Here is a 14,563-nt window from a genome sequence, read left to right as displayed (position 1 = left end):
GTCTCGGCTAGTGAACCGCGACTGAAAGTCTGTAACTACCTGCTTAATCTTTCAGGAGTTCCTTCTATTTATTGACAAACATAAAAAAGACTGAACCTTGAGAAAACTGCACCATGGTTTGCGGTTGTTTGAATTGCATTGGCAGAAGTATCCGCCGCCTCAGTCGGACTAGGATCAGACCACAGCAGAGCCCACAGAACCAGCGACAGAACATGGTAGAGAAGAGGCTCGCTTTGATGGCGACGGCGGCGGTGCTGATGATGACATAGAGATGGCTCACATCGAGGCAGCTAATACCACAGAAGAGAGGGCCCACAGAAATCCTAGCTCAAAAACCATCACGTATATCTAGCGCTTCCTCAATAATTTCCTCTTGTGCGAAAATGAAAATGCATGCTGCCGAAGGTCAAAGGACAACAGGACAACAGAATAGATCACAGACGGTGATGCAATGAGCTGATGGGTAGCATCCCTTTTAAACCACTACAAATTCTTGAATCAGCAAAGCTGGATGAATCAAATCAACGAAATGATTTTTATTAAAAAATCACCAGAAAATGCCTAAAAGTCTAAGGGCTTCATCAGTTGCACAATTTCATCAGCAACGCGGTGCTGGCACGTTAGGTCGCTGAGTAGCGCATAGCTAAGTATGCCCATAACTTCCTCAAGATATTCGCATTTCTGAGGGAATACCTCATACCAATAGCCAGGGGGTTTCGAGGTGACGATGGGATGGTCGGGAAAGTACGCACACACATCGTCCCCAAGCGTTTTGATCCTATGTGTTCTTTTAGCAAGTATAATTAACGACTCGCTTACCTGGGGCCCGGAGCCTGGGCAATGGTGCAAAACTGTGATTTGCGCATCGAGAGTTAGCAGGAAGTCTTCGCACTCTTGCTCGTAGTTTGGGATGAGTCCTTCTGTCCAACCTGGTGCGGAACTGTCCCACCAAGCCATGGCTGCGAGTCCCTAGATCACTTTACTGTAGATTATAGGTACTGGGAATTGTAACAGTGCAGAGAGCGATATCTGCATGAGCGCTCGAGGTGGTTTGATCGGGGCTATTTATGTGTTTCCGCCGGGGAATTGCCATGATTAAATTTGACCAAGATTAACAAACCAACAAAGAATGGATAGGTAACTAGATGCAACAGACATGGATTTCTCTCTATTTCCTTTGTGCTCGTGAACAATAGTTTTTGGGACCACCACTGTGTTCTTTGTCGGACAAGGTGCGCTATTGGCCGTATTTGGCCTTGGGACAATTTTGAAATCATTAAGGAAAAATGAACCACATAAATAACACAATCCATTGAAATGCTAACACATCTGCATCTCTGCAGAGAGTGTAGGCTCTTGGAAGATTATCTAGTCCAACTTAGGTTCACAGATCTCGGCCAGTATAGTATGTACATGCCAGCTAATGCCATCCTTGTCACTCAGTTACCCCATGAACCTCCGACAGTGAACGAGCCATGCTGGCGAATATCACGACTGGAACTACCAACATAGATGCTGAATTTGCCGGTAGGGACAACCCATTTCTGCGTCGTCACATCCCAGTAACTGATATCACGCCGGGTGAGCTCGAAAACGGCTCTACTCGATTGTTTCGGCTCAAGCCTGAGTTTCTGGAACCCGCGAAGCTGCTTGGGCGGAGTACTCGGTGCCGAGTTTGGCAGGCCGATATAAAGTTGTGCAACCTCAGCACCAGCTACCTTACCTGTATTGCGCACAGTAGTAGAAATTGTGCCGACAGAATTGAAAAGATCTGCTGGGCCTCCCGGAATGACCTTGCCAGTTGACGGCCCCGCTCTGGCGTGTACATCAACTGCAATTCCGGTGTAGTCAAACTTTGTGTAAGACAAGCCGTATCCAAACTCGTAGCGAGGAGTGATCCCATTCTGGTCGAAATGACGGTAGTCAATGAACAGGCCCTCAGTGAAGTCATCAACTTGTGCGTTATTCCAGGTTGTTCCGTAGTCTCCGGCTGCTTTGGCGATCGTGTAAGGAAGCTTGCCGCTTGGGGAGATGGTTCCGTACAGCACGTCTACCAATGCATTTCCGCTTTCCTGGCCTGGTAGTCCTGCCCAGACAATTGCCTTCACGGACGGCAGTGCCAGGATCGTCTCCAGGGTGACTGGGCCAACACTGTGGACAACGACGATTACATGTTTGTTGACAGCTGCGACAGACTTGACGAGCTCATTTCCGTTGTGCCAAGGGTCAAGGTTGTTTCTGTCTCCGGCGTTGCCCTCAACTGTGATGTACCTGTAATTTATGTTAATAAAAATGGCATCGCTGGTCAAAGATGTGGACTAACTCACCCTTCACCTGCATCTGAATTGATGAAAACCACGGCAGTCTCAGCCGCAGCTGCAGCGGAGGCTGCATCGGAAGTGCTATCGGTGGTACTCTGAATAATCTTTGTGCCGTCCTTCTTGGCCTGAACTTGAATTGCGTCGAGAGGCGCGACGAGATACTAGACCAGTCGTTAGCAAGTCAGGGATCTTTCATGTTCGAACGATTCGAAACGTACCGGGAACTGAGCGGTGCCACTGCCCCATCCCATAGCTAATGTGCCGTTGTTGCAGCTGCGATCACTGCATGCGTTGGGTCCATCCGGATTAACAGCAGCATCCTCTCCAATGATGGCCAGGCTCTTGGGTCGTCGGAGGGGTAGAGCGTCGCCCGCGTTCTTTAAAAGAACGATAGAGTCACGGGCGACAGTGCGAACAACGCTGGCATGATCCCCCGTCACATCAACAGTCGCTTTGCCACCATTCCAGGAGCTAAATGAGACCTCTGGGTAGCCCTGGTCCTGGCCAAGAAGATACCAAGCAGCCAAAATACGAGTAACCATGTTGTCGAGGCGGGATTGTGGGACCGAGCCGTCGGCCACAGCTTTGGCCAGATTTGATCCCCAGAAGATGCTGCCGGGTGGAGAGTTGAAGTCACTGCCAGGCATGGTCATATCAAGACCGACTAAGGCACTATTGACGGTACTGTGCTGCGCATTCCAGTCGCTTACTACATATCCAGGGAATCCGAGCTCCTTCTTCATGAGCTCATTTAGGATGGCATCGCTCTCGCAGGCCCAGGTCTCGTTGACTTTGTTATAAGAGCACATCACTGACGCGACATTGGCCTTGACAGCGTTCATAAACGGCCATACATATAGCTCGTGCGCGGCCCGATCACCGATGTTGGAGCTAATGGTATCCCGGTTATGCTCTTGCTCGTTGCCAAGCCAGTGCTACACAACATGTCAGAGCAAGGTTAATCGAAAGACACGGAGAATCACAAACCTTGGCACAGGCTTGAACACCCGAGTCCTGCATGCCTTGGATTGTCTCTTCCATAGCGACACCGCTGAGATACGGGTCAACTGAGAACCCTTCCCAGTTTCTACCACCATTGGGATTCTTGCCCAGAGGTCCAGCTACTGGACCTAGTTGCACATGAACACCGAGACCTTTCGCCTCCGCGCCCATCGCAGCACCGCGTGCATACAGAAGACTACGGTCCCATGTTGCGCCTGCGTTGATCCCTGCCGGGAATGCTGTTACCGGGTTGGCAAAGCGAATACCCAAAGGAGAGTCTTGGAGGCACAAAGAAGGATAGTCAATTGAGCTGGGAGCATAGGTATTGCCCACGCAAGGCCCTCCCGTCCAGGTCACGCCAGTGACAATTCCAACTTTCTCAGTCTGGTTCAGCTTGTGTAGAGCTGCTGTGGCTCTTGAGTAAGCTGAATCCCAGCCAGCACTTCCCGAACCATAGGCATGAGCGCTGGCGCTTAAAGCTAGCGCTGAGAAAAGGAGATGTTGCATGGTTCTCGTCACTGTCGAAGATACCCTGGACAAATTTCCCCTCTGGCGCGCGGATTTGGCCCTTTTAAACCCCTTTCATGAGAATGCGCTTAAATTCCTCCCTGGCAGACCCCCTCATTTCGGTCCTCCATGGCGTTCTGGCCGCCATGCTGGGTGCCAGACTGGATTTGAATACATGAAAGTGGGCAAACGGGCCGGCCACTGTACTGAATTAGGAAGCAGAAACTAATCTCCGCGTTGGGGGTGGCACCCCTGGACAGCTGCGTTACACTGGAGTATGCGAGGAAGTAGGGTTAGCTCTCCGAGGGCGCCCTCGGACCCTGTCGAAGCCCCTTGTTGATTGGGTGGCGGAACTTCGGAATGTAGACAACAAAAGTGACTTCGACTATTCGACGTAGCGTGAAAATATTTCCCTTTCGCCGTTAGAATCTGCAACGCTGAACGGCTTATACCCCGCGTTTTGCTGTTGACTGCCGATACTCCGCGTAGCTTGGCATCGTCCCATCCCTGTCTGTTTCCATCGTTATTGGTCTTAACAAGAGCGAACCCAATGGGGTCCTGCACTAAGCAAAAAGCCATCCATCGGCTTTTTTGATAAAGCAATCAGAGTCTAAGCTCCTGCCATGTGTACCCCCTCGCCAGGTATCGCAGGCAACAGTTTTGTGGACGTGGGGTTTGTATTCTGTCCAGGAACTTAGATACTTTTGTCGCTCTTGGCCTTCTACTATTTAATACGTGTATTTACCCGGAGAAGCCACGACAAGAGTTAACTTCTCAAATGAATCGTGACACATTCACAGAAATGGTATAAATAATTCAATATATTCATTTTGTAAACGGTTCAATATGAATCTAACAATAAAGTTTAAGGCACGCCCACATGGATGTGACTTACTCAAATGAGCTTTAATGACATTAATATAACTCTGGGCGTGTCCAATTAGATGGGACCCAACCCTGCATCTGCCGGCAGGGCAATCGGATCAGGAACATTAGGCTCAATCTCAAATCGAATCTGGGCTGAGCCGTTGTAGGACCAAACAACAATTTGAGTTATGCGCACGGTACCTCGAGTAAAAGCCGCTAGGATAAGAGCAGCAACTCCTTTGCCCAACTTAGTGCCGAGGAGTTCCTGATATTCGATGCTACCGCGCAGAAACTTCTTACAGGGCACCTCCCCGGCGTCTGACCATAAAGTCCCTTTTCTAGGGTAGAGTACTTGCTCTATATATGGTGCGAGCTCGTCGTTTATAACGTTTGTAAACATGACATGCCTCAGGGTATCAATGTTGTAGTCGTTTGTATATAAAGCCTGAGCAATAACGTTCCAATGCTGACCCCCTTTTCTCCAAATACTTTTGCCAATGATGATTCCTCGTCCAATAAGATGCTCATGACTGCTCCATGCATTTTCATTTTCTGGTCGATCCACGTAGACGTGAAACCGCCGAAGGCTCGTATAGCGGTACTGATCCTCACCTCTGGGGATATTTGTGCTCGAAGGGTCGCCGCCTTGGAGTTCCACGGGATCGTCCGCGGTCATGTCGTATTCCTTGTGCCAACTTTCTTCATAGTTCGTTGGATCATTCTCAAGCTCGTCTAGAGTTAGCCATGAGCGATCAATCGGACAATCCGGCTTGTTTGGGTCATCAATCCAAGCTTGGAAATTGGCGCCTAATTCTCGATACTTGGCAATCTTCTCTTTGGTCGGCTTGCGAGGATCCGGAGTTTTTTCCGGCTGAGGAGCCGGCCAAGGAGAGTCCGGCCGAGGAGCTTTCGGCCGAGGGGACCCCTCACGGGAGGTTCCAGGACTCCAGCTCCAGTAAGGGACCTGATCTCTACTGGAGCTGGCTATCGGTGATGGAGAATGGTGGACCGGGGATGGTGGGTCGGAGCGCACGCGCTTACTCGGTGTGCTCAACCCAGAGACGCCCCTGTGTGAAGAGGAACCCTGCTGTCCCTCGACATATTCGGGGTCTTCCTCCTCCTGTAAGCGCCGACGCTTCCCCTTCGAGTTAATACTTGGCCTTGGGCTGTTACCGACTTCTTGAGGACCTTCCCCATTGTCCTCGTCCATGGGATCAGTTTGATTGTTAGGTCCTCTTTCGCTGAGGTTAGCTTCATTCCTCGCATGCGTGAGGCCTGTGGAGGAAGCCTTTGATGAAGTTCTTGAAGGGGGAAGAGGTGGGTAATTCTCTCCTTCCTCGTTCTCTTCTGTTTGCTCGTTCTCCTGGTTCACTTCTCCATTGTCCTGGGGACCAACATTCTGCGGAATGGCTTGACGCTGGCCATTACCTTGATTCTGACGTGTCGATTGACGTGGGCGGTTGGATTGGGATGGGCCTTCGGTATTAGCTCCTTCATCGTCACAATGGCACATGCTCCCCAAGCGCCCCAAGCACTTCACCTTGCCGCAAATCTTCTTGAACATTTTGGCGATGATCAGTTATATTGCTTGTATAATATTCAAACAAATAAAAAGAGATGAAACAAAGTTATGGTGTTGGTATAATGTGACAACGTAGCTTCTGTGTTGGAAAACGACGAGAATGAGGCATATTATATAAAACTGGAGCAGTGCAATCTTGCTTAACTTCGTTTCCTTTGAGTCGAGTAAAAAGCAAAACGAAAATAGGAACACTAATTATAAGAATGAATTGAGATTGTAACAAAGACTCGAACAATGAAGACGACAATAACTATACAAAAGCAGCTCGAGGTCCAGATAAAGAGGCTGAAACACGAGTAGGTTGGAGAGTAAATAACATTGATGGTAGGTAGACAAATGAGGTTTATTTACGGGTGAAAGACGTTCCAAAATTCCCAAATATCATACCATGAGGTGACAAGGACAAAGAACACACTCTCATCCAGCTTCTCGAGCAGTCCATTTCTCGCTATGGTGACCATTGCCTATTTTTTGCAAGCTCTGAGCATTCATGTAACTGGAGTATTTCTGTTCAATGATTTTTTTGTCCTGTTTTTTTGTGAGGTAGACGGAGCGTAGAGATCACACTATATACCGAGGTGCTGTAGGGCAACATGATACATGACAAGTCGAAAAGGAGAGGGACGTACACCTTCGCCGCTCAATCATATTTCAAATTATCATTCAAGATAGACTGCAATTCAAGCATGCAAGATAATTGGGGAAATGGTTGAGTCTGCTATGCATGGAGGGATCAAAATTACTAAACCCGGATAGCTATACCCGGCCACCAGAATATCGCAGACTGCCAATGCTCTTCATTACGTGGACAAAAGACTTTCACTTTCCCATATGAGTTACGCAAATACTACCATGCAACTTTTCTATCTGCGTTACCCCTCGCCACCACGATTGCTTGAGGGGTACCTGCAGGAAGTGACTAGACTATGCATATGCACCGCAGTAGTACATACATATAAGACAACGTCGAGACCGTCGACGTAGCGCCACAATGGAAGCATATTGGTGCAGACACGTTTTCCAGGATCCCACGGAGGGATTTTTGATGACATGCATACAATCGGCCCCCACATGGACGAGAGATTTTGAGTTTCGATTTCCAGCCTTGCATATGAAACAGCACGTAGAAGGCCTGATGAGAAGTAGCTCTGCATTGGCTCACTTTTCTATGTGTGTTGGTATTACAGCGAAAGTTATAATCTATGTAAAGTAATTTCTAGTGAAATTGGATTTAAGTACTGAGAAATACTAGGCCTCAGTTGATTTCGTGAATCTCATTTGAAACTCTTGCGGAATTTCAATTACATGCCCCACTTGAAGGATTCTCTCGCATTACAGTATTTGGTATCCGAACGGACTAGTACCAAGTAAATCAATTGACATGTTCGGTTCGAGTGTTGAAAGGTCTCTTTTTCTTGCCAGCCTATTACAAGTGGGGCATTCCGAATTGATCCGACTCACCCTACGAAACTGGAGACTCCGGCAAAGAACTTATCTGCCTCTTTCTGAGCTTAAGGACCCCGCCGTCTTTCCAGCTTGCTGTCGATCAGCAAGTTTTCAACGGCCTTTTCGCTGAGTTTTGGACCCGCGTTTCGAAATCTCTCCCTCTATCACCATTCTCATTTCAACCGTGCCAAATTCTGCGAAATGGCCCGTATCCTGATCACAGGTTCTACGGATGGCTTTGGCCTTGAGGCTGCCCGTCAGCTGGTTCAGCGTAATCACACCGTCTATCTTCATGCGCGTAGCCAAGAGCGCGCAGATGATGCCAAGGCAAAATGCCCTGGAGCTGCTGGCGTGCTGATTGCAGACTTGACAAGCGTGACGGAGACGCGCAAACTGGCCGAAGAAGCAAACGCGATTGGTACCTTCGACGCCGTCATTCTTAATGCCGGATTGCTTTACGGCCCTTTCCGCAAGATGCCAGATACTGGCGTGCCAGCTATGGTCTTCGTCAACGTTCTCGCACCCTATATTCTTTCTTGTCTCCTTAAAAAACCCAAGCGTCTTGTCTTTATCTCTTCCATCCTACACCGAGAAGCCAACACGAACGTGAAGGATATTTTCTGGTTTGAGCGTGGGGAAAAGGAATTCCAGGATTTCCCAGCATACTGCGATTCGAAGCTTCACGTTATGCTTCTTGCTAATGCGGTGGCAAGGCGGTTCAATGGCACTTCAGTCACGGCTGTGCATCCTGGATATGTTGCTACCAAGCTTGGAGGTCAAGGTGCTACCGACAAGCTGGAGGATGGCGTCGAGACATACGTCATGCTGGCCGAAGGTGATTACGATCAAAGTCTCACCGGTGTATATTTTGAACCCAAAAAGAAGATGGGTGAACCTCTTGAAGTGACAGGCGACGAAAATTTGCAGGAGGTCGTCGTCAAAGCTTGCGAGGAGGTCACCGGTCTTAAGCTAGAAGCTTAAGTTTGGCATATCGGCACCCATTCATAATTGGCATCCATCTTGTAGAACAAACATTCAATTATTCTAAAACTCGTTGAGTTTCCAAAACCTAGGCCCGGGCATACTGGGCCAGCTCCAATTCATGAAATCGCTGTGTCCTTCATAACTATTACTTAGGATCACATTGATAGAGGGGGAAGCCTTGCACGTAAGGCTAGAAAGTAGCGATTTATCGGAGTGTTAGGTCATGATTAGTGAGCTGGTAACCCAATAGATCAAAATCGTCCTACTCCTCCTTCTAGTATGTATATCGAGCCATCGAGGAATGAATTAACGGCATGTCATTGCTCTGTCACGAGCAGCTTGTATATATTTAGATTTAGTATAGTGTAGCGATGAAACCAGTGACAGTAGCACATTAGCAGTCTTAAAGGGCAGAATGCCTGGGAACATATTCAGCTCAGTTTACTCTGCAAGAATAGCCCATGATCCATGCGCCACAATATGACTGACTACCTTCTCTCAGGATCATTGACCTCACGACACAGTATCAGGTCAAGTGGTCTACGCTATAGGAAGCTACCGTCTACAATTCATGCCCGGGATGGTTCTAAGGAGATGAACGAGTCGGTTTCTTCAAGGTGGAGATTACGTCGTCAATAGTGGTGGATGTTCCACTCACAATCAATGCGTTTATCAGATACAATTCTGGTAGAGTGGATTGAGAAAAATTGCATATGTCCGATGGTATCACCAAACAGGACTTGTCTGCTTGGAGTCTTGTTCCGAGCCAGCTGCTCTGGAAGATGATGGTCCATATCGCGATCTGGTAATGCTTTGAAAGTCGGGATAACCCTTTTTGAAATCAGTTGATTTGCGCAATGGATCGCACCTTTTTGATCGAGAGTGATGCAAAATATTGGATTGTGGCGGAAGATGTTGTCATCAGACACAGTCTTGCATTACATGTGAGCCGCATCTCAGAATAAACCTTGAAATCATGCATGCTGAATACAAAATCCAGGAAACCAGAACAATGGCTCTCGGCAATCGCGCATCTTCACTGATCCATGAACTACATACAGTATTGCCAAATATGCATGCACTAATGCCGTTTATGGCGTAGTCTATCAGAACGGATCTGCCCGAGGATCGTCCCTTGATCCACTCAGCGACACGGGGAACAAAAGGAAACCCTAACAAAGCACAAGGCACTCGTAGTCATTTAGTCACACACCGAGGAAACCTTGTGAAACACTTGTGTTATGTGGGCTACCATTCTCATCCAATTCCTTTTTCCGGTTCTGACTACTGTCGAATTTCGGATGTGGATGTTTCGAAAAATGCCTGTAATGTCTACGCTTCGATAATCATGGCTGCCTTCAACCTTTATAAAGTGCATGCATATCTGTCAATTGGATATAATACAAAATTCATGTGACAGATATTTCAATTCATAAAATACCCCGGTAAACAAATCGTTAGGGGCATACTCAGAGCCGTATTCAACCGCGACAACCGCAGCGCATGAAAACGACCCGCAAGCAATACACAAAAGAAAACTTTAGGCGCTCGATCCCTCTTCGCTTCCATGGGAATAAGAATGAGAAGGATTAGCAACAGAAAGCTTCCTTTTATCATTCCCACCCTTAACACGACCAATACCAACCATCTGAAGAACCTCTCTCCAGAACCCAGTCGGCGGGTCAAGGAAACTATCCTCATAAGCATCGAGAAGGGGTCTCTCCCAGACAAGGTCGGCTTCGTGGGCCTTAACGAACTTTGTCTTCTTGATGACCTTCCAGATGAGGAAGAGAGGGGGGATAACGATCTGCATGGTATAGTCTGACCAGAAGGTTGAAACGGACCAGGGCTTGTAGGCTGGATAGCCGTAGACGCATGTCACGATGATCATCCAGACGAAGGCGATGTATGCGGTGTAGGGTTGGAACCATGCGAAGTAGGAGAAGGATCTGCGGTCTAGGCCTTGGGCTTTGCAGGCGCGGTGGAAGAAGATGTATGTTAATGTGATGGTGATGTAGTTGATTAGTCCTAGATTCATGTTAGTAATTGTGTGATGCCTTAAGTTGAGACTTATTTGATTGGGTCTTCTTACCTCCGGCAGTGACCAGGTTGGCGAACCACGTGATGACGATGGAGGAGCTGCTGGAACATTGGAGGAAGGAAAGCATTGGGAAGATCATCACGATGAAGAAGCAGTAGATTGGGACACCATTGCGCGTGGTGTGAGTGAGGATTCTTGGGGCTCTTCCGTCAAGGGCTAGACCGTAGAGAGTACGGATAGCGCAGTAGGTGTAAGTATTACCAGCGGAGAAAATGGAAGTGAGCAAGAGTCTAATTCAATGTCAATATAAGGCACAGTCGAGGCTGTTCATTTGTACTTACGCATTCACAATGGAAGGGAAAATCTTAATGCCCATGTTGCGCATGCCAATGACATATGGGGATGCAGCAGCCGAACCGGAAGAACCGCCTGTCACAACCTCAACCAGAGCTGGGTCTCTTGCAGAACAGATAATACCGACAGCCAAGGCACCACCGATGAAGAAAAGACCGAATCGGATATAGACGGTCTTGAAAGCGTTCTTGATGTAAATTCGAGGGCGCTTGGCTTCGGCAGCGACCATCGAAATGTACTCGGGGCCCACGACAGCGAAGCAAGCTGACCACAGAGATCCTAGGAAACCTTCAAAGCGGCCGAGAGCGCCGGTGTCCAGGTATTCCATGAATGATCCTGGATTGTTCCAGTTACGGAAGCCGTATGCATCATGCTGTGGGTTTCCACCGACCATTGTGATGAAGGTGAAGAAGAATAGAGAGAAGATCAGGATGACCTTGCCGCCTGATAGCCAGAATTCAGCTTCACCATACGCCTTGACAGCAAGGATGTTAAGACACCTGTGCGAAGGTTAGAGTCTAGATGAAAAGGGTGGCTCCCGCGAGGGAACAGACAAGCCGGTCTGCTGGCTGTCATAATATCTTACCCATAGCAAATAATAACTCCAGCACAGATACCAGCAACTGGGCCAGGTTCCGTGATCACATCACTCCAGAATGACAGCACCAGTGTAAAGGCCGAAATTTCAAATGGAATCAAAAGAGCCTCGTAGAAGCTACATACAATGTTAGTAAAATTAGTCCAATAACATTGTATCAGACGAGATAAAAACGGACAAAAAGTTCCAGCCGACCATAAAGCCAAGAGCATCGTCTACCCATTTTCCAGCCAAGCGAATAAAACCACCGCTAACAGGGAAAGCGGTAGTCATCTCAGCAAGACAGTTGTTAACCATGGCCAAGAAGATACTCTGAACCGTGAAGGCGAGGAACAAGCTTCCGGGACCGCCGTGGTAGAGACCAGAACCAATGCTCACGAAGAGGGCAGTTCCGATAGAACCGCCAATTGCTATGAGCTGGATTTGACGGTTTCCAAGATGACGCTGGAGGTTGTCGACATTTGATGCCATCACACCTTCCTGCACATCCCGGGGACCTTCGGACTTCAGCCCTATGGTCTCTAACACCCCGGCGCTTGTCTCCTTGTCTTTGTCGTTTGAGAAAGTCATGTTTGCATTCCTTTTTTCTCTGTCTGTTTTGTCAATCTGTTGATACGGATGGGCAAGGCGCAGTCGATCAAGAAGCTAGAAATGGCTAGGTCAAAGTGTGGGTTGCCGCTTATCGGTCTGGCGCATGGGTCTGTAGATAATGGTCTGGGCTGATCCGTTACTGCGAGGGGAGATGATTTGGCGCGAGGGTTCCGGGTTGCTGCGTTGTGGACTGCGATACTGTTGCAATGGATGCTGGGTAGGCGCAATGGAAATTGTCGGTGGTCTCGGCTGGGGAAGTCTGGGGTAGAGGCATACAACGACGATACCTTAGGTGCAGTGTTGAGAAAACAAAGAACAGAAGAATCGTAGTGCTTGAAATAAGAATCTTGGAAGGAGCCGGGATTTCAACTGATGGTGAGATCGAAAATATTCCCTATCTCAGAATCTCAAATAGACATCTCAGATAGGAAAAAATAAGAAGTGGCTTGCCGGCTATAACAGGGGTTTTAAGAGAGAGTGAAAAGTCAGTTAATTTGCGTTCGAGCCGCCTTACACCAGATACGACATTAGCCTGAGTGAAAAGCCAGTTAAATGCAGACCCAGCCGAAGCCCCTGTCAGCCATTTGACGAATCCCTGTTTTTAGTTGCCCTGGTCTGCCATGCAATTGGTTGGAATTACACTTCTATCAACGTCCCCGTGCGGGCTGGGACGCTTCTGGGGGTTATCCCCTATCAGGACACGAGGCTGTCTGGGCGCCATGGATCGGGCGGCTTGGGGCGGCACGTGGCGTAGACGCTATGATGCATATTAGAGGTGCGCTGGATCCCACTGCCGGAAGGGGCTAAGGGGGGGATCTGTACGTCGCATTGGGATGGAAAACTTCTCGACGCTTGCAGTCGGGGCCGGACACCCCGAAACTAGGTTCTCGGCGTGCACGGATCCCCCCAGAAGGGTGGCGCAGCCATTGCCTCTCTGAGTTTATGCCTATACACACTCTGGGAACTTGCCACAGGGGAGTGGCAGACGTAGCCGATAATACTTGGTTTAGACATAAAATTGTTGAAAGCGAAAATTCTTCTCAAATCTGGGGCGAAAAGAAGGAAGGAAATAGCAAAAACGGCAAGTCTGCCGTGCAAAGAGGCGGACTTGCGGCCTCAGGCCACACCTTGACTGTCGCGTGCCTTTGACTGTGCCACCTTTGAATTCTTTATTGTGATCTCCATTTATATTATCCGATCGTAGGCTGATCAGGTTGCTCAATTTTATTCTCTAGAGTGTGCTGTACCATTGTGAAAGCAATCCTCGGCATATACTTGAAGCTTCTCATCTCTTGAAGCTTGAACCACAGTTGTCGGTCACGCTTACTATGCCAATCTCCCATGTGTTCTTCTTATCAGAGATTTTCACGATGTAATGATTTGGGCCCTTTTTTATTGTCTTCAAATCAAACCTCGATAGGCTTCAATTAAGGCAGAGCCTCTGCGTTGGCCATATACTGTCCAACGCTATTTCTGGTTAACAGGAGTATCTGTAGACCTATAATGGTACACAAAAAAGCTTAGAAGTTATTTCGGTAGGCTCATAGCTTGTGTTCGGAGTATCTTGAGAAATTGCCTCTGCCAAAGGGATTCTCTGGCTCCGCATATCACCTTGTGAAACCTCATGAAAAGGTAAGACAAAACCTAGACTTGATCTTTTGTGCGAGTGTATTGCTCCACTTCACCTTTTTGCATGAAGAGTAGCTATCTAAATTGATAATGTACCTAACATTGTGCCGCATTGGTTTGCTGACTTACACGCAGAGCCTGCTCTCTCAGGCCTTGATTTGCTCTCTTTGCTCCTCACTTTTGAGCTGTTATCCCCGCACATATCAAAACGCAAATAACCTAAACTGGCCTTGGCCTTCGTTCTCATTCGTCATCTGTGGTATCATAGATCCTGAGCAAACGCACCAATCCGCTTCGGCCTGGCCATATCTATGCACTAGTTAATTTGTTATAGTAAGAGCAGTAATTGATACATGAGTGTGATACACCATTTCATGAATAAATATTGATTTAAAAGCCATCACTGAAGATGAATATAATGTAGACGGTCCTACAGAGTATTTGATGGATGGTTTGCAGTAACGACTTAAGCACCAACCGCCCAAAATTTGAAGCCTCATATAGCTCTATACCTTCCGATCTATAAATCCAGTACCTTCAGGCATGACATACAGTACACATGCCAGTATCAACGACGATACAAAGCAGCGAATATACAACGAGCAATTAACAATTAACCTCGGGACCCACCTGGGCAGTTG

General features: G+C 48.0%; 4 protein-coding genes across 4 annotated transcripts; 1 reads left to right on the top strand and 3 right to left on the bottom strand.

The window, feature by feature from the left end:
* Positions 1-1,439: 1,439 nt before the first annotated feature.
* On the bottom strand, positions 1,440-3,830 carry PENARI_c042G10467 (beta-glucosidase; the record flags this gene model as incomplete). Its single annotated transcript, XM_022637181.1, has 4 exons — positions 1,440-2,271; positions 2,328-2,482; positions 2,540-3,256; positions 3,309-3,830. 4 exons carry the CDS (start codon positions 3,828-3,830, stop codon positions 1,440-1,442), a joined length of 2,226 nt encoding a protein of 741 aa, XP_022482973.1.
* Positions 3,831-4,770: 940 nt separating this feature from the next.
* PENARI_c042G04901 (uncharacterized protein) lies at positions 4,771-6,261 on the bottom strand (the record flags this gene model as incomplete). Its single annotated transcript, XM_022637160.1, has 1 exon — positions 4,771-6,261. The coding sequence occupies one exon, from the start codon at positions 6,259-6,261 to the stop codon at positions 4,771-4,773; it is 1,491 nt and encodes a 496-aa protein (XP_022482970.1).
* A 1,665-nt stretch (positions 6,262-7,926) lies between these two features.
* PENARI_c042G09545 (uncharacterized protein) lies at positions 7,927-8,706 on the top strand (the record flags this gene model as incomplete). The annotated part of the gene is made up of 1 exon (XM_022637174.1): positions 7,927-8,706. The coding sequence occupies one exon, from the start codon at positions 7,927-7,929 to the stop codon at positions 8,704-8,706; it is 780 nt and encodes a 259-aa protein (XP_022482988.1).
* A 1,543-nt stretch (positions 8,707-10,249) lies between these two features.
* PENARI_c042G08714 (uncharacterized protein) lies at positions 10,250-12,272 on the bottom strand (the record flags this gene model as incomplete). The annotated part of the gene is made up of 5 exons (XM_022637171.1): positions 10,250-10,737; positions 10,802-11,040; positions 11,092-11,604; positions 11,691-11,819; positions 11,881-12,272. The coding sequence occupies 5 exons, from the start codon at positions 12,270-12,272 to the stop codon at positions 10,250-10,252; spliced, it is 1,761 nt and encodes a 586-aa protein (XP_022482964.1).
* Between the last annotated feature and the right edge of the window lie 2,291 nt (positions 12,273-14,563).

This window comes from Penicillium arizonense, assembly GCF_001773325.1.
Source record: "Penicillium arizonense strain CBS 141311 chromosome Unknown PENARI_contig042, whole genome shotgun sequence".
In the NCBI taxonomy this organism is placed as follows: domain Eukaryota; kingdom Fungi; phylum Ascomycota; class Eurotiomycetes; order Eurotiales; family Aspergillaceae; genus Penicillium; species Penicillium arizonense.
Note: the sequence above shows the minus strand (reverse complement) of the source record. Positions and strands in the feature narration are given on the sequence as shown.